Source organism: Procambarus clarkii, chromosome 40 (assembly GCF_040958095.1).
Source record: "Procambarus clarkii isolate CNS0578487 chromosome 40, FALCON_Pclarkii_2.0, whole genome shotgun sequence".
Classification (NCBI taxonomy): Eukaryota; Metazoa; Arthropoda; class Malacostraca; order Decapoda; family Cambaridae; genus Procambarus; species Procambarus clarkii.
The window spans coordinates 31,187,274-31,210,473 of record NC_091189.1 but is presented as its reverse complement, the minus strand read 5'-3'; the positions used below and the strand labels follow the sequence as shown (position 1 = coordinate 31,210,473).

The following is a 23,200-nucleotide window of genomic DNA, read 5'->3' as shown; positions in this document are numbered from 1 at the left end:
CCTGCGTGCTATTTGGAACGTTTTGTTCCCAGTAGCTGAATCTTAAACAACAACAACAAGATACGAGTGCCATCTACCAGTCATTTCCACCAAGTGTGGTCATGTTATATTTCTTGAATGATGATACACACTTTGATTATATCATTGATTATTGCGACCAGTACATATTAATTATGTACTGCCTTGGACCACATATGGACAAACATAACAGCTCCCCTTGTATCTGGTATAATCTACGACAGAACAACTGACCACTATCCTACCTTTCTCATAGCGAACATGGACATAACACCACCAAAAAGCAAGAAATTTTCATTTAGGCTACACAGTGAATCAGCTTTAGACAATCTTACAGAGGCACTTCACAATATTAACTGGGATTCTGAATTCAATAATACCCATGATATAAATTCATTAGCTAACCTCTTCCTCTCCAAAACTCTAAGCCTCTACAACCTTCATTGTCCCCTTCTTACAAAGCAAGTAACTGACAAAAGATTAAACAATCCATGGCTCACAAATGGCATTCTCAACTCAATCAACAAGAAACATGAATATGAAAAGAAAGTTAGGATTGGCCTAGTTTCAAAGGAAGTAGCTAAAAGGTACTCATCAATGCTTACCAGTATCATAAGAAAGGCAAAACTTGCATATTATGTGAATAGATTCAATGAAGCAAAAGGCAACATGAAAAACACTTGGAAAACTATCTCTAGTATCCTAGGAACTAAACAACACTCACATAACCAAATAAAACTCTACAAGGATGGGGATATACCGTCAACTGATTTAGAAATGGCAAATGAATTTAATAGTTTCTTTTCATCGGTTGGTGCTAATCTTGCCAGTAAAATCCCACAGACTCAGACACATATTAACACATATCTCTCAGGCAGCTATCCAAACTCTCTTCTCCTTTCACCAATCAGCCCGGCAGATGTTGTGTCCATCATACACTCTCTAAAAACCAAGGCAGGGAACACCAGTGAAATTCCGTCCATTGTGTACAAGAGAGCCTCCCATGCCCTTGCCCCACCCATAGCACTACTGTTCAACAAATCTATAGAGTGTCACACCTTCCCTGATATCCTCAAAAAAGCAAGAGTAACGCCAGTCCATAAAGGAGGCAATCCGGCGGACATAATCAATTATAGACCAATATCAAATCTACCCATTCTATCAAAAATATTTGAAAAAATTATTTACAAACAGCTCTATTCCTACCTCGTAAAATTCGACATACTCAGCCCCTGCCAGTTTGGCTTCCGGTCCCAAAAGAGTACCAATGATGCAATCATTAGTCTCCTTGACATTATCTACTCAGCCCTTGACAAAAATGAGTTTCCGATTGGACTCTTCATTGACCTAAGAAAAGCCTTTGATACTGTTAATCACAACTACCTCTTACTTAAACTCCAGCATTATGGAATCCGAGGCCTTGCCCTTGACTACATCCGATCCTATCTTAGTGACAGACACCAATATGTAACCATCAATGATACAACTTCTTCCACTCTACCAATTACCGTTGGAGTGCCACAGGGCAGCATCTTAGGACCTCTTCTATTTCTTATATATATAAACGATCTGCCTAATGTCTCTAATATTCTCAAACCTATATTGTTTGCTGACGATACTACCCTTATCTACTCAAACCTCAACCCACATACACTAAATAATGTTGTGAATAATGAATTAAAAAAAGTCCACTTATGGATGTCAACGAACAAACTAACATTAAACATCGAAAAGACTTACTACATCTTATTTGGAAGCAAATCATCAAATGCAATTCAGCTACAGATAGACAACATTAACATCAGTAATAAAAATGATGGCAAGTTTCTTGGCCTATTCCTAGACAAGAGACTCAACTTCAGCACCCACATTCAACACATAACTAAGAAAGTCTCTAAGACAGTTGGTATACTCTCCAAAATCAGATATTATGTTCCTAACTCTGCTCTCCTCTCACTATATTATGCACTAATCTACCCCTATCTTAATTATGGTATCTGTGCATGGGGGTCTACCACTGCAAACCACCTTAAGCCCATCATCACACAGCAAAAATCTGCTATCAGAATAATAACTAACTCTGCTTTCAGACAACACTCAGCTCCCTTGTTTAAATCTCTAAACTTGCTAAATATTAACTCCCTCCACACATTCTCTTGTGTCAACTACATTTACAAAACCCTGTTCTTAAATGCAAACCATGCTCTGAAACTCTCCCTGGACAGATGTAATAGGACCCATTATCACCACACCAGAAATAAATATCTCTTTGATATCCCCAGGGTCAAACTTAATCTGTGTAAACACTCTATGCAAATTAAGGGACCTAGTCTATGGAACTCACTCCCTAGTGAATTGAAAAACTGTAAAACTTTTGCCTTATTTAAAAGCAAAACCAAAAAGTACCTAACTTCATCTATTTAGTTTCCTACACTGAGCTTTAAATTTGCTCTGTACCTAGTGGTACCCAATCTCCTAATTTTTATGTAATATCAAACAACCTTATCATTGTGTTCATTGCTGTCTTCTTTTATGTGCTAGCCATATGCTGTATTGTGACTACCAATTTTTGTCAACTACCATTCAAGCTGTCATTGCAATCAATCTTATATTGTTTCTGCTGTATTGTGCCTACCAATTTGTTGTCAACTACCATTTTAAGCTGTCATTGCAATCAATCATAGCTACCTATGTGCTTTAATATACTGTACCTATAATTTTCTCTCATCTTTTTTTTTTTTTTTCATTCCATGTAATCTGTTATCATTTTTTTGTCTATAAATTTTGCAAGTATTTACCTCCTTAAAATTTTCTTAGATTAAGGACCTGCCCGAAACGCTGCGCGTGCTAGTGGCTTTACAAGACTGTAATTACCTTAATTGTATCCTCACATTCCTTATGTACATTCTTGTATATGCATAAATAAAATAAAATAAAATAAATTATACATTCATAAGTTATCGTCGCTCCTAAATCAACACAACAACATTCGTAAGTTATATACTCGCTCTAGCTTTCTTACTAGAACGACGAGGAAAGTGGTAGTAAACATTTTCATTACATAAATAATAAATTTGTTAATATCATTCCATGGGATATGAAAGTTAATATATCAGTTATGAAGTGATCGCTAAAATACGGGTGATATGATCGAATTTATAATGTTCTCAAATATCACAGCAATGTTTAATACAGGACTATTTTTTTATATTTATATATTATATGTATTAATTTAATGGCACGATGCATCAGTTAGTAATTGTTCTAAGCTCACGTAAACTTTTCAAAATAATGAAGTCAATTCCAATATATTTCGTGATTATTTCATTGGCTTTCGTCCTTCGGCGACTTTGGCTGTGGTTTACAAGAGGAATAAATTCGAGTGTGGCAACTGCAGGTGGGAGAGTAGTGTATAAAGCCAGGTGCTGCATCATGCTACACACACACACATGCTTCAAACAATTTCTCTAAGCATTTTTGTTTTGTTATTAACAAGACTAACATACACAAGGTGTTAGTATTAAGAAGAAGGAGGAAATATAAGAGGGTGGCGGGCGTGACGTCACGACCACACGTGCACAAGGCGTCTGCTACTTGACAACATTACCTCACTACCTCCATATTCTCACCCTCTATATCGCTTAGAAGCAATTAAGGTCAGCCTTTTGACACTTTATTAACATGGTGGTTTGATAAGTTAGTAGAAACTTGAGAGATAACCGTGATATTGAGGGTTAAAGCCACGATCTGAGTTACCAATCATTGTGACGGTAAGCCGGGAGGTTGTGAGCATGTTACATTATGTAGCCAAGTTGTGCCCGTGCCCCATACTCTCGTGCCCCATACTCTCGTGCCTCATACTCTCGTGCCCCATACTCTCGTGCCCCATACTCTCGTGCCCCATACTCTCGTGCCCCATACTCTCGTGCCCCATACTCTCGTGCCCCATACTCTCGTGCCCCATCCTCTAGTGGTCCATACTCTCGTGCCTCATACTCTCGTGCCCCATACTCTCGTGCCCCATACTCTCGTGCCCCATACTCTCGTGCCTCATACTCTCGTGCCCCATACTCTCGTGCCCCATACTCTCGTGCCCCATACTCTCGTGCCCCATACTCTCGTGCCCCATACTCTCGTGCCCCATCCTCTAGTGGTCCATACTCTCGTGCCTCATACTCTCGTGCCCCATACTCTCGTGCCCCATACTCTCGTGCCCCATACTCTCGTGCCTCATACTCTCGTGCCCCATACTCTCGTGCCCCATACTCTCGTGCCCCATACTCTCGTGCCCCATACTCTCGTGCCCCATACTCTCGTGCCCCATCCTCTAGTGGTCCATACTCTCGTGCACCATCCTCTCGTGCACCATCCTCTCGTGCCCCATACTCTCGTGCCCTATACTCTCGTGCCCCATCCTCTCCTGCAGCATACTCTCGTGCCCCATACTCTCGTGCCCTATACTCTCGTGCCCCATCCTCTCCTGCAGCATACTCTCGTGCCCCATACTCTCGTGCCTCATACTCTCGTGCCCCATACTCTCGTGCCCCATACTCTCGTGCCTCATACTCTCGTGCCCCATACTCTCGTGCCCCATACTCTCGTGCCCCATACTCTCGTGCCCCATACTCTCGTGCCTCATACTGTCGTGCCCCATACTCTCGTGCCTCATACTCTCGTGCCCCATACTCTCGTGCCCCATACTCTCGTGCCTCATACTCTCGTGCCCCATCCTCTCGTGCCCCATCCTCTCGTGCCCCATCCTCTCGTGCCCCATCCTCTCGTGCCCCATCCTCTCGTGCCCCATCCTCTCGTGCCCCATACTCTCGTGCCCCATCCTCTCGTGCCCCATCCTCTCGTGCCCCATCCTCTCGTGCCCCATCCTCTCGTGCTGCCCGGCTCATAACTGCTCTCGGGCATCACGTGCTCTGTAACTAGTGTGTTAGCCAGCAGGGGTTGATGCTAGTACAGTATATTGTAAGGTTGTCATTGGCCAGTTGGTGAGGTTATCGTCATTTCCTAGGCACGAGGGCAGTTACACAGGTGATGAACTAGTTACAAGTAATTTTGGGTTCAGTTTCTGAACGTCTGTAACTATGCATAATAAATTAAACAAATAAATATATATATTAAACTGTGTAATTGTTTGTACTCGCTTCGGCAGTACATATACTAAATTGTGTAATTGTTTATCAATACTAACTTGCTTTGTCAAATGAATTACTTTGAGGTTCAGTTCCTGAGCCCATTAAATGTCTCGGTAACCTCTTAAACTATAACTCACACGATGGATATTAGGTTCATTACTTCATTGAGGGAGCCTGACGGCTGAGTGGACAGCGCTAGGGGTTCGTAGTCCTAAGGGTTCGAGCTCGTTCCCTGGCAGAGACAGAAACGAATGGGCAGTTTCTTTCACCCTGATGCCCCTGTTAACCTATTCAAGATAACCTCAAGATAGCAGTAAATAGGTACCTGGGAGTTACAGTTGCTATGGGTGGCTTCCTGGGAACGTGTGTGTGTGTGAAAATTGCCATTAACCACTGTGCTGCTCGGGCACGAAATATGGCATCTTCCCCCCCTTGTGCGCAGGAAATAAATTCTTGGGATATTTTTTTAAGTGTTAATACCCTTTCCTGATTACATATATGTAAAAAAATACTTGAAATTGTGCCTACTTTGCCCGCAATGGGATACGGAAAATGTCGTGTGATGTCACGATTTGGTGGTCGCCTGTGGCGTAGACTCCCGGAGGCAATCACGCGTTAAGTTCAACATGCGCGAGTTGTCACAAATAATTTTTTTATTTTATGCATACATTTCCATGTAATTTGTTTTGTTTTTTCTTGCCAGTCCTATGTATAATGAACACATGCACAATATTTGGGGCCTCGTAGCCTGGTGGATAGCGCGCAGGACTCGTAATTCTGTGGCGCGGGTTCGATTCCCGCACGAGGCAGAAACAAATGGGCAAAGTTTCTTTCACCCTGAATGCCCCTGTTACCTAGCAGTAAATAGGTACCTGGGTGTTAGTCAGCCGTCACGGGCTGCTTCCTGGGGGTGGAGGCCTGGTCGAGGACCGGGCCGCGGGGACACTTAAGCCCCGAAATCATCTCGATAACCTCAAGATTATGGCAGTAGAACATTCGTACTGTCCGAAGACACATTGTTACATGCATCACAAAAAGTGATCACATATTTTGCTCATATTTCCAATGTATCATGCTCATTTATGTATATTTACAACATATTTACACACAATACAGTATCACACACTATATACATTCACCAACAACACACTCAGCAACTCCGTGAGTGTGTGATGTGCTGCGAAACAATCGACGGGGCATAGTGAAACTTTACACTCAACATACCAGGTGGAGATGCATCTTCGCTTGCAATCTTTACGTTGAGTGTTCTTACATACAACACAGGCATATTTACCCATGTCCCGTGATGCTGTGCCTGGCATATACTCAAACTTGTGTACACCGAACATCTCGTTACCCCCCTCTGTCTGGAACTGCGTGTGGCATTGTTGCTGGCACTCCACGCGTTGCAACAGAAGGCAACAGAACACTCCTTCGCATACTTAATGAGCAGTTGTGAAACTTGAGCAATACTGAATACTGTATCCGTATTGGGGTCTCTTGCCCGATTTCACTAGATACATATTGAAACAGTTGAGCACTGCAACATCAATGAGGTAGAAAAAGAATTTTTTCGTCTACTTCACAGATTTAAGCACGCACTCGACGGCACCAAGCATCATGTCACATTTATCTACTAGGCGCATGTTGACGTTGTAGTCTATGACACAATCGGGTTTATATATTGGGAAGCGTGTTTGAAAGTGCACTGCCACTGTCCAACATAACACCAGTGTGAATTGTTGTCAACATATTCACCTCGCGTCTGTCCTTCCACCGCACTGATAAGATCTTGTCACACTTTTGCAGCTGGCAATCACCCACTGCAATACCTATGCCAAACACTGGCCCCTCCTGTGGGCCTTCACAATGCCACATACGCTGGTGTTGTGGTCAAGGAGTTATCTGGTCAACAAGGGGCTGGTATAATAGTTGTCCGTGAACAGTACATGCCCCTTGTTCAGCAACGGTTCCATGAGGGTTTCAAAGACACTGCCGGAGAACCCGTGTGGATCTTGACCTGGTGTGTCGATGTCTGTACCTGAATACAGTATCATGTCCATAATGATACCAGTTTCGCAGTAGCACAGCACGAAAAACTTTAGTCCATACCGGTGCCGCTTTGATGGGATGTACTGCTTGAACGCGAGTCGTCCCTTGAAGTGGACTAGCGATTCATCAATCACCACATTCTGTCCAGGTACAAAATTGTCACGGAACTTGCCTCTCATATCACTAAAAATCTTCCGCACCTTCCGAAGTCTGTCCTGTCTGTCTTTATTTTTGTTATTCTCAAAGTGCAGGAACCTATCACGTGACATGTACCGGTTGAACACGGGGGATGGAACAAGGCTGTCTTTGCTCCAATAATCTTGGATGACGTGTTTCTCAGAGTGATTCATCATCATGCTCAACGCGAGAAACATGTACATTTCCTCATTTGTAGTACCCTTCCATAGTGTCATGCGAGAGGCAGGTAAAATGCCTGTCTATGAGGCTGTGAGCGTGTCTGATTGTCTCTGCCACAAGATGGTTCGTGAATTCATTATCAAAATAGGCAAGGAAATAGTAGATTTCGGCCATATCGTCACCTGTATAGGGGAATAGTGGTGTCACACCAACATCGGTACCATCAAAAGTTGGTATTTGTGGGACAAATCTCTCACAATCCTCCCACACAGGTACACCTGGGGGTTTGGTTTTTGCGTCAACACCACAGTCAACACTACCACAAGTGCCACAAACATGGCTCCGTCGTCTTGTGCTAGAGCTGCGTATCAGTATGCCAAGAGATGAGGGTGTTCTGCGTAGTGTAGGCCTACCACGAAAACCTGATGTCGAGGAAACACTGTCGTCATTGTCCTCAGGCCGCGTGACATGCTGCCGCTTGCCACGGCGTATTGCTGGGGCAGCAAAATCCCGCCTAGTAACACCCTCACTGCTTGTACTCAGGTTGTCAACACTACTTGTATCAGAGCCTATGTCACTGAAGCCCGAGAATGATTCATCACAAGTACTGTCAATGAATAAACTTGTATCAGAAGACACACATGGTGGTGGTGACTCTTAATGGTGTTGACCCAGGGCGAGGCACCTGTACTGTACACACTCGCGATATCCTCCACCGCAGCCTCTCCCTCACTCGTGTCAGACCTTTGTGTAAGGTCTTACTCTGGATCGTAGTCTAAGTCAAATATCCATAGCACCATCATCATTCAAAATGTCGCGTATTTCCTCCTCAGAGAGTGGTTTTCCATGACCGCAGCTGACCGTGGAGCGGGAGCTCGTAGATGGTGCATCGGACATGGTTGCTTCTTTGAAACTGAGGCTCCTCACGGCCCTGGGGCATGCTGGGATTTTTTTTTCAAAATGATGGACAGTCACTGAGGCCCTCAGGCATTCATTTTGTACCCGCGTCATCGCGCACCAGTTTTGAATGGTACGCTATACCTATAAGATCCCCGAGGCGCATTACGCACCACCCATTGAGCGCCTACAGGCGTGTTGCGCAGTGCAGTGGTTAAGGACTTGCCTGAAACACTGTGTGTGCTAGTGGCTGTACAAGAATGTAAGAACGCATGTATATGTAAATAAATATAAATAAATTATTACTAGCAGGATGGGTATGGGGTCCATTATCACTCACAGGATTGATATCAGGTGCATACCCCCATTGAGGATCTCAGATTTAATTCCCAGGCTAGACAGACCTGGTTGGGTACATTTCCTTTCATATAATGCCTCTTGTTTACCTAGCAAAAAGTTCCCCAGGAGTTAAGCAACTGTTGTGGGGATCTCAATACAGACCTTGTGTGTGTGTGTGTGCGTGCATACGTACGTATACATACATACATACATACATACATACATACATATACATACATACACATACATACATACATACACAGGTTTCCTTTCCCCAATAAAACAAATTAATGTATTAGTAGTATAGTAATTTTGTTGCATAAATTCATAAGTTGAAAAAAGAATATTCTCAGGCAGTTTCTTTTAATCAAGATTGAAAGAACTGGCTCTTTGCCTACCTTCAATTTTCATTCCAAGGAATTTAGTACAATACTGCACAATTCAGTACAGTACTACTGTTTCTCTTCCAAGCACATTGTTATGTTGTAAGTTGCAGAAAACTATGTGCAGTACAGTATATTTGTTGTTCTCCCCTTACTAGACTCGTTAAAAATCTAACCCAAGTTGAGGGCAAACAAATACACTCTGCGGTGTTGATGAGATCAAATAAAACAATGAGTTGATTGTCCTGTATTGTACTTAATTTTCTAGAAAAATAATTTAAAGATGCATATTAGAATACATTACTATGGAGCAGAAATGATGTGTCGCTATATTTGAATGAAAGTCTTATGGAAAATGTTATCAAAGAGAAAGGCATAATAATAACATAACATGTAATATTTGTAATTATAGACTGTATACTAAAAAATTAGAAAAAATTAGATAAAAGTGTAGTTTATACAATTAAATTTTATATTACAGAACTTTGATGTTTTAAAGATTTGTTTAATTTTTGCAGGTCAAAGATGTCATGGCTATTTGGGATGAATCAGCGACCACAAGACTTTTCTCAGTTTGTGCCACCACCCGGTGCTGTAGGTGGTGGGGCTCCGGATGGATCAGGGGACTCTGGTGATGGCAAGGGCAAGAGTGGCGCTATGGATGCCTATCGGTTTGACTCTGCGGCACTAGAGCGTGCTGCCAAAGCTGCTAAGGACCTAGAATCCTCAAGTATGCATTAATTTATATTATAAATTACAATACTGTACATTGTTGTTGTTGTGAAGCATGAGGAAAGTAAATTAAAAAATAGAAGGGTACTGGTAAAAGCTTTCGAGGAGAATAAATAATATAATATGGATAAATAAGGATTATAAAATCAAGATTAAAACAAACTGAAAGGAGTAAGTTAGTGAGGGAGCAAGTCATTTATTGAGTGAAAAGTAGTACGAGTCAATGCATGATATTTTGGTGATTGCATATGTTCTCTCTGATGACATAAGTGAGACTGAGAAATTATATTGTTTGCTCAGGGTGAGAATGTCACATGTTCAAAAGGTTTAAATCATTGTTATTGTCAATTTGAATCTTAAGTGTGGAAACCGACTCTGATAATTATGTGATGAATGATATTTGTGTGCCAGCCATAAATAATAATAGCGTCACACTGAAACATTTTATGTATGACTAATAATATTTTAAGCATAAGGATATTCACAAGTATACATGAAATTGTTTGATAAAATGGCATAAAATGGTTCATTCTGAGCTTGATTATGTAAGAATAATTTTTATTACATACATTATAATAAAACTTTATCTTGAGAACTAGTGTGTCTATAAGGCAACCACAATATAATGGACCAATTTGGCATAGGCTGTGAGGTCACCTACTATTGATTAGTACTCTACTGAAGGCATGTGAATTTTCAGTACTTTACTTAATTTTTATTCCAACCATTTCTTTTAAAGACATCTTTCATATTGCAAGTTGTTACTGTATTTATGTTTTCAATTACTGTACTAAAATTGTTCAGGTTTTGCTTTATACAACAGTGTGGTGCTTGAGGGTCATTTTAAATCAGTGAACTTGGTTTATGCAGCATTATGATATTATACTTCAATGCATTTTTTCAGAATTTGCTAAGGAAGCTTTGGAATTGACAAAACTCCAGGAAGAAACGAAGCAGAGGGAACTTATAGGAACTGCAAAGGAAATGGAGGTTAGCAATGTATTTTGTTATAAATTTGTCATGCATATTAATTTAATCATGTATACTAATCAACTTGCAGATTATGTTCCACAGAAAATATATTGTTATATAACCTAACCAGTCTCAGTACCTGATACTAGGGTCTAAATCATAGTGTGTTCACTGTTTCCCATGTTCCAGATTCACAGATAGGTTCACAATCTTACAAGAGCATAGTTGTACAGTGGAACCTCGAGTGACAAGTGCCTCAATCTACGAGCAGTTCGAATAACGAGCGTGCCACTTGGCGAAAATTTGTCTCGATTGATGAGCTTCCGCTTGATTAATGAGAAAAGCACATGGTGTTTCCTAGCGTTTCCGCTGGTTCTCGCACATTCTCGGACACGGCCGACGATGCAAATATGTAATTTTTTTTTTTAGGATGCTAATGATGCTGGGATGTAAAGGGGGGTGACTGCTGTAATGTTGCAAAGCATTGATTTTGTTTTTTTAGACAAAATTAGAAAAACAAATAAAAAATTTGAAAAAAGACCAAATGTCAAAAAGGTTCAGTCAGTGAATGTCGGGTATGCTGATACAATTTCTAAAAAAATAAATGAAAAAATAACAAAATAAAAATTAAAAGAATTTGAAAAAAAAAGAAAAATGTCATAAAGGTTTGTTCAGTGATTGTCAGGTAGGCTGCTCTATTTTCTAAAAAAAAAATTGAAAAAAAATTGAAAAGACAAATGTCATAAAGGATTGTTCAGTGTATGTAAGGTAGGCTGCTCCATTATTTAAAAAAACTGAATATCATTGATGTTTTTCGGTGGTGAAACGCATTAATTTTATTTCCATTATTTTAAATGGGGAAATTCATTTTGAAAGACGAGCGTTTCACATGACGAGCTCGGTGCCGGAACGAATTAAATTTGTTAATCAAGGTTCCACTGTACAGTATATCAAGTGTTGAAGAGTCAAATACAGTGATTGAAATATTTATTAAAGAACTCGGCATTTGCTTAATGTTTATATCCTGTACTGCATTAATTGGTATACTAAATATATATTATTTGGTATATAGAGGGCCAACTTTGCCTCTATATACCAGTTTGAAGTTGAATACCAATTAGAAGTTGGCAATATAATGGCCAACTTAAGCTGCCTTGACAGTTAATTTTTAATGTCACAAAACTTGTCTCTGCAAATTAGTTGTCAAAAAGATGTTCAGGCAGTCTGTCGGCAGAGGAAAGGATGAAATATGGGCTGAGTGAATTTTAAGTTTAACCCCTGGGCTGCTCTTGTGATTATAGCCTGCAACACGCCCAGGTGCAAGAAATTAAAAAAAATATTCTTTTTTTATCTTATAAAAGTGTTGATTTGTGTTACCTGATCACGTGGAGAAAAAACAATCGTAGGTGACATATTTTTGGCTGCAATAGGGCAGGAAGTCTGGCAAAATTGAGGTGCCGACAGACTAGGCGTCTTGTGGGGGGTCTGCTCCACTTATGCTGACAGGCGGGATTTGCCACAAAGATATTATTACCTAATTATTTCAATGTGATTGATTTTTTTTTCAGTAATATTATTCAATAGTGTGTAGTGATATATTTATATAATAAAATGCATGAACCAACTGTACAAGTATGCTGGTATGGTGAGTTAAGACAATCATTGAGGTCGCCACACAGTCAGCTGATGCTCCCTCTCTCATTTGCCAACATTCCTCCTCCCACTATATTGCTTGTGCTGTTTTTACACTATATACACACATTATATGTAAGTATCTACATGTTTTATTCACCATAACTATACAACTAAGCTGGTATGGTGTCCAAACAACATAGTGATCTATGTTGCTTACCCATAGCTGGGAGCCGGTCAGCCAAGCGGGGAGCCGGTCGGCCGAGCGGGGAGCCAGTCGGCCAAGCAGACAGCACGCTGGACTTGTGATCCTGTGGTCCCGGGTTTGATCCCGGGCGCCGGCGAGAAACAATGGGCAGAGTTTCTTTCATCCTATGCCCCTGTTACCTAGCAGTAAAATAGGTACCTGGGTGTTAGCCAGCTGTCACGGGCTGCTTCTTGGGGTGGAGGCCTGGTCGAGGACCAGGCCGCGGGGACACGAGAGCCCTGAAATCATCTCAAGAAGATAGTGGCCACAAAAATCTGCTTGACAAGTGACATAGCAGCTACCAGATGACACCACCCTTCACCAAAATGGCACCTCCCAACATACTCCTTTTGCTGTTATTACACACTATATAAGTATCTACATGTGTGTTCACCATAGCAAACCACTAAGTTGGTATGGTGAGTCCAAACAAGAGTGAGCTGCCACACCCAGCCATCCCTCCTTCAACACCTTACTCGCCAACATTCCTCCTCCGACAAGTTTGTGGTTTTATTACACTATATACACTGTTATATATAAGTATATACATGTTTTGTTCACCATAACTAACTACAACTAAGCTGGTATGGTGTTCAAAAAACATAGTGGACTCAAAACACTGCATGACAAGTCACACAGCAGCCAACAGATGACAGCCTCACTCCCTCCCTCACCAAAATGGCTCCTCCCAACACACTCCTTTTGCTGTCATACACTATATACACATGTTATACATAAGTATCTGCATGTTTTGTTCACCATAGCGAACCACTAAGCTGGTTTGGTGAGTCTCAGACAATAACAGGTTATCTTGAGATGATTTCGGGGCTTTTTAGTGTCCCCGCGGCGCGGTCCTCGACCAGGCCTCCACCCCCAGGAAGCAGCCCGTGACAGCTGACTAACACCCTGGTACCTATTTTACTGCTAGGTAACAGGGGCATAAGGTGAAAGAAACTCTGCCCAATGTTTCTCGCCGGCGCCTGGGATCGAACCCAGGACCACATGATCACAAGTCCAGCGTGCTGTCCGCTCGGCCGACCGGCTTCCCAGGTTGCCACACAGGTTGCCTCCCTCCAGGTTGCCTCCCCAGGTTGCCACACAGTCAGCAGATGATGCTACCTCTCCCTCCCTCACCAAGATTACTCCTCCCACCATACTATGCATATTGCTAATTCTCACCACAATGCTGCTGTTATCATGAATCCTGGTCATTAAATCCTGTAAATGAATAATTTTCCACAAGTTTATTTTGTAAAGGAGCACAAGAAGTCATTTGAAGATTCTTAAATGAACGAAACAAGGGCAGTGTGCTGTGACTAGTGCTGTGAACCCCTTGAACAGCATTGTGTTCACTGATATCTGAACATTGTACACAGTCTTTATCACAGTCAGGCTCTTCTGTAATACTATCATGGATAAATAATACCAGTTACATATATATTTTGACTTTTTAGGCGATGCTGTGGGCTCATGCTGTGTGTGCTAGCCTTGGTTGCTCATTCAGTACGGAGGCTCTCACACCCGGGAATGTTGCCCACGATTTAAAAAAATTATGGCGTCAGTTTACAAGAGCCCTGAGGAAGCTGATGTGCACCCCATGTAGCTGTGGGACTTTTAAATCTTACGTGGTACTTCCAAACATACATAGCTGTGGTGCAATAGTTACTCACCCCCAGCTATATATGTATTGCACAGTATAAGGGTTAACATACTTTGCAGAGATTTTCTTTACCAGAATGAATGTGTGAAATGTGAGGAAAATTGTTGTTAAGAGTTACCATTCTCTTGATGTATGCTGACCTTTCCCATGTTTTAGGTTTTATGCATATCAGTACATTTATTCAGTGGATGTATGTTTTGGTATTTTGTTTTGCATTCTTTTCATTATCACAAAACTATTCTTGCCAATTTTCATTGACTCCACTCATCAGTCATTCAAAGTATTGTCTTCACCCATTTTGCATTTGTTCATCAGCAGTTATTGTGTTTATCTTTAATATTCCCATTTATTTTTCCAACACCTCAAAATAATTATTATTTTTGAGTTTAGTATTATTTTTCTTGCTAGTTTATTATAATTTTATTGCTTTTATCTTCATACAGTACTTCCTTTTTATCATAGATCTTTTCCCTCAATTTACATATCAAGAATCATTTTTTTTCTCTTGTCATCAACTGCTTTTGAATTTTCTTGTTCCAAGAAGTGTTGTCTTATTATTCTACCTGCAAGTGCAAACACCACATTCCAATGAATCATTTCTGCAGAAACATTGCTTGTGCAGTGGAACCGTGAGTGACGAGGGCCTCAATTTACGAGCATTTTGAATGAGGAGCACACCGATCACTGACAATTTGTCTCGATTGGCGAGCGCTCGTTTGATTAACGAGAAAACCACATGGTGCGTTCCCGCTGCTTCTCGCACATTCTTGGACGCCTCAGACGATGCAATTAAATTATTTATTTTGTTTAAAGTTGCTGATGATGCTGGGATGTAAAGGGGTGGCTGCTGTGATGTTGCAAAGGATTGATTTTTTTGTAGAATAAACAGAAATAAATTAAAATATTTTGAAAAAAGAACACATGTAAAAAAGGTTCGTTCAGTGTACACAGTACAGTATGTCAAGTAGGCGGTGGTGTGGGGGGATGGTGTGCGTGGTGTGGAGGATGGTGTGGATAATGTGGGTGGTTTGAGGGGATGGTGTGGGTGGTTTCTTAAAAAAAATAGAAAAAAAATGTTTCCATGTTTCTTAAAAAAAAAATGAAAACAAAATTGAACAAATATATAAAAAGGAAAAAGTCTTAAAGGTTCGTTCAGTGTGTGCCAGGTAGGCTGCTCCATTATTAATAAATAAATGAAAAATACAAAACAAATTGAACACATTTGAAGCAAAGAAAGATTGTCATAATGGAGCATCCTACCTGACAAGCACTGAACGAACCTTTATGACATTTTTTTTTTTTTTTTTATGAAACATGGAGCAGCCTACCTGACATACACTTAATAAATCTTTTGCTATTAAAAAAATGAAAAATTAAAAAAAAGTGAACAAAGTTGAAAAAAGAGAAAATGTCATTAAAGTTCATTCAGTGTATGTCAGGTAGGCTGCTCCACTAAATAACAAAAATCAAATGTCATATTGATGTTTGTCGGTGATGGAACGGAATATTTTTATTTCCAATATTTTAAATGGGGAAATTCGTTTTGGAAGTTGAGCATTTCACATGATGAGCTTGGTGCTGGAATGGCTTAAATTCTTTAATCGAGGTTCCACTGTATTTCTATGACAAGGCAGTGATTGGTCTATTCACAGGATCCTGCTCCAAGATTGTTAAATTCTTTTGTTATCGGCCAACATGCTCAACCTCTCAGCTAACATTATATATCTTAATGATATATTGTGCATTTACCATTTGATCTTTTCTTTTGACAATGTTTTAATTCTTTACACATTTGAATTATTCTTGTTTTTGGTTAGCACCTGTTAACCAAGTCGAATCAGATCGGCAACAGCTTAAACTAACAAATCCTACTAAAGTAGTTAAAATATCTCTTTGTTTATTGATTAATTTTTCCTGGACTAGAATCTGTTCAGCTTCTGTGGCATGTTATTTTAGTCAGGTTTATTCTAGTGGGATCCCACTGTTTGTATGTATTTGTATTTTATTATGTTTATATTCCATGTCAGTTACAAGGTGGAACATAAACTTTTCAATCAGTCCTCATTAGCTGTCATATATATAACATGTAAAATATCTGCTCCCTCTTCACAAACTACTGCCAACTAGCTTTGTTTTCTGTCACCACCTGCATGAGCAATTGTCTGGTTTCATGGAGGTCAGCATTCAATCCTTGACCGTCTTGGGCACCATTCCTTCCCTTCGTACTATTCCAAATCCTTATCCTGATCCCTTCCAAGTGCAATATACAGGAGTAATACTGGCTTGGTGCTTTCTCCTGATAATTCCCTTCCCTTTCCTTCTATCACTTATTGTGTTCTGTTCACTCTTAATCTCTTCTTCATCACTCTCCATATATGGCCACTTTTCTTTTTGGCATTTCTGTTTTCCCTACCCTCAGATTCACACACTTTCATCATCAGTCAAGCATCATGATCAAACCATTAACTCCTCCATCTTGTAATGTACCTGATTTTACACAAGGCATCTTTACATTACATTTTGAGTTATTACTCTATTTTTATCAGATTTTCAATTTCTACCGCTTTAATTGTACATTTTTTCATGTACTTGGCATGCCAGCATCTCTCCTTGTAATATAATGAGAAGTACCTACCACTTAAGAGAGCATTTGTATCCAAGGCTTTTATTATACTAACCACATTACTTCTCTGTCTAACTCTTTACTTTACATTTATATATTCCTCTTTTGTCACTTTTGTGACAAGTGGATCTTTTCCTCTTTCCTCACTTTTCCTCACTTTTCCTCTCTTTTGTCCTTGTGTGTTTAAACAGATCAACAAATTCCAGCACTTCTCCATTCACATTAATTCCATAGAGGGTTTTCTTTCCTTTCTAGCATCATTATTTTTATCCACTTTTTTTTAATACTGTATATCTTTTCTCATGCACATTAATATACCTTTCATCTTATTACATAATTTTTTCATCTCTTGATAATGAACAGTATCACCTTCACGCATCAAATTTTACATGCTTCATTTTTGCTATCGTAAACTCTCTCTCTTGAGTGTTTTTAACTATAGTACCTTCCTCATTTCTTTACTAATTTATATACTATATTTACTGTATATACAATAACCATGAGGCAACCACACAACTCTGGCTTACAAATACACCAATACTTACAAATAAAATACTGGCGTACAAATACAAATATTACAAATACAAATCAAACCAGTCACACATTAACCATTAACTCTTATGAATGCTCCTTTTCCTACACAACAACATTTCATCGCATATAATTAACTTCATTCGTGTTTAATTTTATGAAGAAATTCTTCAATTGGTACAAATAAGACATTAAACACACATTAATTTTCTAATCAAATTAAAATTTAGATATTTATGAAATATATTTTTTCCAGTTAAGAATAGAAGCAGCTAAAGCTGAAGGAAAGCGAATTGAACAGGAGGAAAGACGAAAAACACTTCAGGAACAGTCAAAATTGGATCAACAGAAATCCCAATATCAAGACCAGCTAGCTCGTAAAAGGTCAGTTTATAATATAATTAACTTATTACTCTGAAAATGAATTTGTGCAAGAATAATCACAAGCATGTGATTCGGTTATGCATATGTATCCATTAAGACAATGAAACGAAAATTCCAAATGTTTTCGCGTTTCACAACATTATCAAGGAAATACAGTACAGGATTTCCTTGATAATGTGGTGAATCACAAAAACGTTATAAATTTGTTTCATTTTTCTAGTGGATACTTACAAGCATATATTCGATCCCAATCAGCCAGGGTCTCCATGCCCCCAGCAGTCCAATGCTCTAACCACTCGGCCAGCAACTGTCAAAAGTGTTGGGATGTCGGGAGACCTACATGCACCCATGTTAAGTCAGATTACTCTGCAGGAAGCTTTTAAGATTTAAGAAGAGTTTTCCTAAGCAATATTCCAGTCTTAGATGAGAAGCCTTGTACCTCTTTTTGTATAATTCAATCCTAAGGCGTCTAGTACTAGGCACAGTGATCATCCTTTCACTACTTAATTTTATATTTCATAGTACAGGCATACCTCAGAATAAGAGTTTAATCCGTTCCTGGAGACGCCTCGCCTTCCGAAAACTCGCATTCCGAAGTTAATTTCCCCATAAGAAATAAAGGGAAATGAATTAATCCGTTCCTGACTACCCCAAAAACCCCACATCAAACTAAATTTTTATACCTAATTTACCTAATTCATCTAAATAAACCTACAAAACTGTGTTCCAGTTATTACTTACCTTGCTGTCGAGTGCTGTAGGCGTATGGAAGATGGTGAGGAGGGGGGAGGAGGAGAGGAGTTACTGTTTGGAAGGGGAGTCCCCTTCCATAATCACATCACATAACCCCATGCCTTGTAACACTATGGATACCACTTCTCTTTCTAAATTTTTCAAACCAGCCCCTGCTTGCCTTAAACTCTTTCTTATCTGCATCACTCGTTGCAGGGGTATTCTTTAGAAGGTCTTCGTGCAACACCCTGGCTTTCTCACAAATAATGGCCTCCGAAACACTATCACCCCTCAACTCCTTGTCGTGTATCCAAATTAATAACAACTTTTCCACTTCTTCAAGTATTTGTGGTCTTTGTGCCGTTAATGTTCTTACTCCTTTTGCCACTTTAGCACCCATAATCTTATTTTTCTTCTTAAGTATAGTGCATATTGTTGATGTGGCTTTGTTGTACTGCCTACAAAGTTCAACAACACGTGTACCGTTCTCATGCTTCCGAATGATCTCTTGTTTCTCCTCTATTGTCATCCTCACATGAGCTTTCTGGCCTTTATCCTTACCACTGGCTTTCTTGGGACCCATGGTGAGATATATAATAACAAATTGTATAGACAAATCACCAAAAATCCAACAAAACACTGAAAATCCGCGAGAAGAATTGATGTGGGGGTAGTCACTGAGCGCGAGACAATAATAAACTGAGGAGCGGCGGGGCGGAGGGGCGACGAACGCGCTAGGTCGGCTGTACGCGTATCAACAAACTCGCGTCCAAACTCGCCTCCCGAAGTAACCATCGCCTTCCGAGACAAATTTTTGGAGTAAATACACCTCGCCTTCCGAAAACCTCGCATACAGGGACAATCGCATTCCGAGGTACCACTGTACCAACATATGATCAGACAAACCTCTAGATGTTCCTCTCACTGCTCTTACATCACAAAAATGCTTTATCATGTTTCTGTCAACAAACACTTAGTAAATTCTTATTTTATACAATTTCATTATTTTCCCTGTGTCATATATTTATAAAGTGAATTATACCTATGCCTCTGTGATTGCTATATTTACTAGCAACACATTTCCTTTTTTCAGATCTGACCAATATTTGTTACACTTATCAATGATTAATATTTTGAAGAAAATTTTTTTGTCTAGTATTTAATTATATATCTTCTGCAGGTATGAAGACCAGTTGGGGCAACAGCAGAGGATGAATGAGGAGAATTTGAAAAGGCAAGAAGACTCCGTAGCTAAACAAGAAGCTATGAGGAAAGGTTTGCATATTAACTGTACTGTAATTATATATTTAATGGAGCTGTAACTTTCACAAGTTTATTCTTTAGGTTTTAACTATAATTTCTCTTTATCAGTTGTTATTATTGTTATCTGTTGTCTCAAATGCCAGTCTAAACCTCAACCATGGCCAAAACAGAAGCCTCGGGTCATTGTGACCAAGTCAATGTCTATCTACCATAGCAGAACATAAAGAAGGATTAGTAACAGACTGTACACAGTACCCTGCACATAACTAATTGCTAAGAGTCACCAATCTAATATTTGAGTTTCTGAGGAAGAAAGAAATTAGACCAGTTCTCTGACTCTAAATCTATTAAGTAAAATATGCCTAAATTTAAACTCATGCATCTAAATCTGAAAATATTTCAAATAAGATGATCCAAGCATTACATCTCTGGTTTTATTTCAATGTCACAGCATCTCACAGAGCAGATGCAGACATTGATTTAGAAACCATACACCCTATTTTCCTTTAAAAAATCCACTAGGAAAACCTTGATTGTGTTAGAAACCATACACCTCATTTTCCTTTAGAAAATCTACTAGGATTTTCCTTGCTTGTGCAAGATGCACCCCAGGAAAAAGGCTATCATGGGGAAGTATAAAAAACTCGAACACATTGTTATGGGTCTCACAAGGTAGATAGGTTCTGAACATATATGCTCCGAGGTTTGAAGGTTCCATGCCTAGGATGCTCCCTTAACCTGGAGGAAGACTTCATCTCGTTAGTCACCTTGACTTGTGAGCCACTGATGGAGAACCATAAGAGGGTGGCTTAGGGTGTTAATTCCTGCACTTCAATTTATAGGTTTTGAATCCTTTTTCTTTTGTAAAGGGCTCAGTATCTCATTCTTTTCCCTTTGGCTGTGGGTCCCAAGAGGCTTTGAGTTCTTTTATGTAGGCAACAGTGAGGATGGAGGATAGGAGTGCTGCACATGTCTATGGGGGAGGAAGGCCTTTCAGATTCATAACAGGGATTTCAGCTATCTCTTCTTTTGGGAGGGAGAGGACTCTGTTTCAGCTTGAGGCTTGGTTTGACTTTTCTGTGGTATTCGGAGCTGTCCCTTCCTCTTCCCTGGTCACTCTGGCATGCTGTCTTTGGGTATAGTTTCATCTTTTTGTAATTTCGAAATATTGCATCACCTTATCCTTTGTCCTGCAGACCAAATGTAAGAGTTCAGTGACTTCCTGGGAATTCTTTTCAAGAATGCAAGTTTTTGCTTCAGGGCTCTCCTTTGGGTCAAATCATATTCCCAAGACTTTCATCAGTCTTTCCCAAGGTTGCTTTTTGCTCTAAAACCATCCAAGTCTTGGCCTGCCTTAATGACTGGCTTGTTTTTATAAGCTCCAAGTTTTTTATTGAAATTATTTCTGTTTCCTTTGTAATCTATCCAGCTCATTTCTGTCATATGTTCTTTTCCACTGTTGTGATACTTGATGTCTACCAATCAGTTGTGCTTCACTGTATATTCCTCCACCATATATTTGTAAAATATCGTAGAGTCTTTGTCTTCCATACAGTAATTTAATACTTATTTAGTGCCATTTCTGGGGGGAGCCCCGTCGGCTCCCCGGAGCTTTACCGGCTGATATGCTAATGTCAGACTTTGGCATCAGTCATGTGTATGGAGTTCTAGGGCCTACCGGGGACCACGAGCCAGAACCTGGCCCCCTCAGAGAGGCAAGGGGAGCAATGGCCTATAGAAACCCCCGTGTGGTTGGAAGCATTCTATGTCTGCCATCGACCGGGTCAAGCATCCAGAAAGGTAAGCATTCCAAAACAAACCCCTATTCTGGTGAAAATTGCTACCTAAGCCGAACTAGTGAATAGAACTCTTCAACAGAAAACACGGAAACTAGTATGACGTCATACGTCACCGCGCCGCTGTCTGCGCAGCTCCCCCCTCCCCGGGAGGGGGAAGGGGGAGCCCCAGACCTCCCACGCCGGCTATCCACCCATCAGTTCTTCGGCTGATGCTATAGGCAATGGTTATGTGCTCCGGCTCCAGTGGTTGTTTCAGCACTGTACCTAGAGTGTGGTGTCTGTTTTCTAGGTGGTGCGTGAGCCGGGTGTGATTCTTCAGTACTCGGGCTGCATGCGCCTAGGGTTCCCTTCCCTAGGTGCCCTGTAAGTACTGCCCTTGGGGCTTGGGGCCACCTTCCACAAGTTCCTTGGGTCCTGCCCCTGCTTGGCCGTTTACCGCTTGGTTTTCGGCCGCTCTTTGTGTGCTCGGGTGTTCTGTCTCCCTTGTTCGCCTTAGAGTAAGGGGCGGTGTTTGCACTGGTGGGGCGCGGGGTACTGTGCAGCTTGTCTTTACCAATCATAGCGGCCGGCTCTGTTCCGCTTGGGTACGCTGTCCTCTTGCGGGGTTTTCTTTTTCTTTTGTTTATATACCTGGTGGGGGGGTCTGCCTTCGTTCTTGCCCCTTGTGTCCCTTGTGTTCTGAGTATTTCTGGTGGTACCCCCTGCTAGGTCCCCGTGAGTGTACACGTCCCGGGGGTTCAGCTCTTAGAAAGTTGTTTGGTAGCTTGGGTGCCGGTTAGCAGTACCCTGCCTGGGATTACCTGAGCGCGAGTCCTCTTAAAGTAAACGCTCGGGACCCTGGGAAACCCCTGGGGGCGCGCGGGTCCGATGGATGTGACCCCAGAGCCCCCCCCTCGCTTCCAGCGAGTTTGAGGGTTGCTCTCACCTTTTGTCTCTGGGTGACTCTCTGTTTTGCCTCCGTCTGCTGCCTGTGGGGTCGGTGACACCTTCGACCCGGTGTCCTGCGAGTTTGGTTGCTCGTTGTGGCTCGGTTACCCAGTTGTGCTAACAAAGCGGGTGCGGGCAGCAGGGGCGTTGCACTTGAGCCTTGGTGGTGGCAACGTTCTCGTGGTTTCCTCCCCGGGAGCCCCGGGGCTGCCCCGTTGTATTTCGTTTTGGGACTTGGGGGTGTTGGTTGCATCCACGCCCCCTTGTCTTTCCCCTGGTTCACCCTTCCTGCCTGCATCCGGTTCCTTACCGTCTGTAGGTTCAGGGCGGGGTGTTTCGTGGTGTTGAGACTCGGGCAGTCTCGGGGAATTCCCCTTCCGGGGTAGTGACGGGGGCATTTGGGCCTGTTCCTCCAGCCGTGTTGTATGAGTCTGCCAGTGGGCTCCCTTCCTTAGTGTTTTCACGGCTGCCCCGGTTTTCTGGTACGGCCGGGGCTTTGGGGGAACGG

The 23,200-nt window shown here is 41.1% G+C and overlaps 1 protein-coding gene across 4 annotated transcripts in view; it reads left to right on the top strand.

Annotated features, from left to right (window-relative positions):
* Positions 1-23,200, top strand: part of bor (ATPase family AAA domain containing bor) — a 58,969-nt gene that overhangs the window by 7,018 nt on the left and 28,751 nt on the right. Inside the window, exons 1-5 of one of the 4 annotated variants that reach the window (XM_045742071.2) lie at positions 3,541-3,674; positions 9,709-9,920; positions 10,827-10,912; positions 17,844-17,971; positions 19,884-19,978. In XM_045742071.2, the coding sequence (XP_045598027.2) occupies positions 9,716-9,920; positions 10,827-10,912; positions 17,844-17,971; positions 19,884-19,978 (514 nt within the window). In that variant the 5' untranslated portion in view covers positions 3,541-3,674; positions 9,709-9,715. Of the gene's footprint in view, positions 1-3,540; positions 3,789-8,494; positions 8,602-9,708; positions 9,921-10,826; positions 10,913-17,843; positions 17,972-19,883; positions 19,979-23,200 lie in introns of those variants that run through there. The other 3 variants (XM_069338943.1, XM_045742068.2, XM_045742070.2) reach the window with 3 other exon arrangements.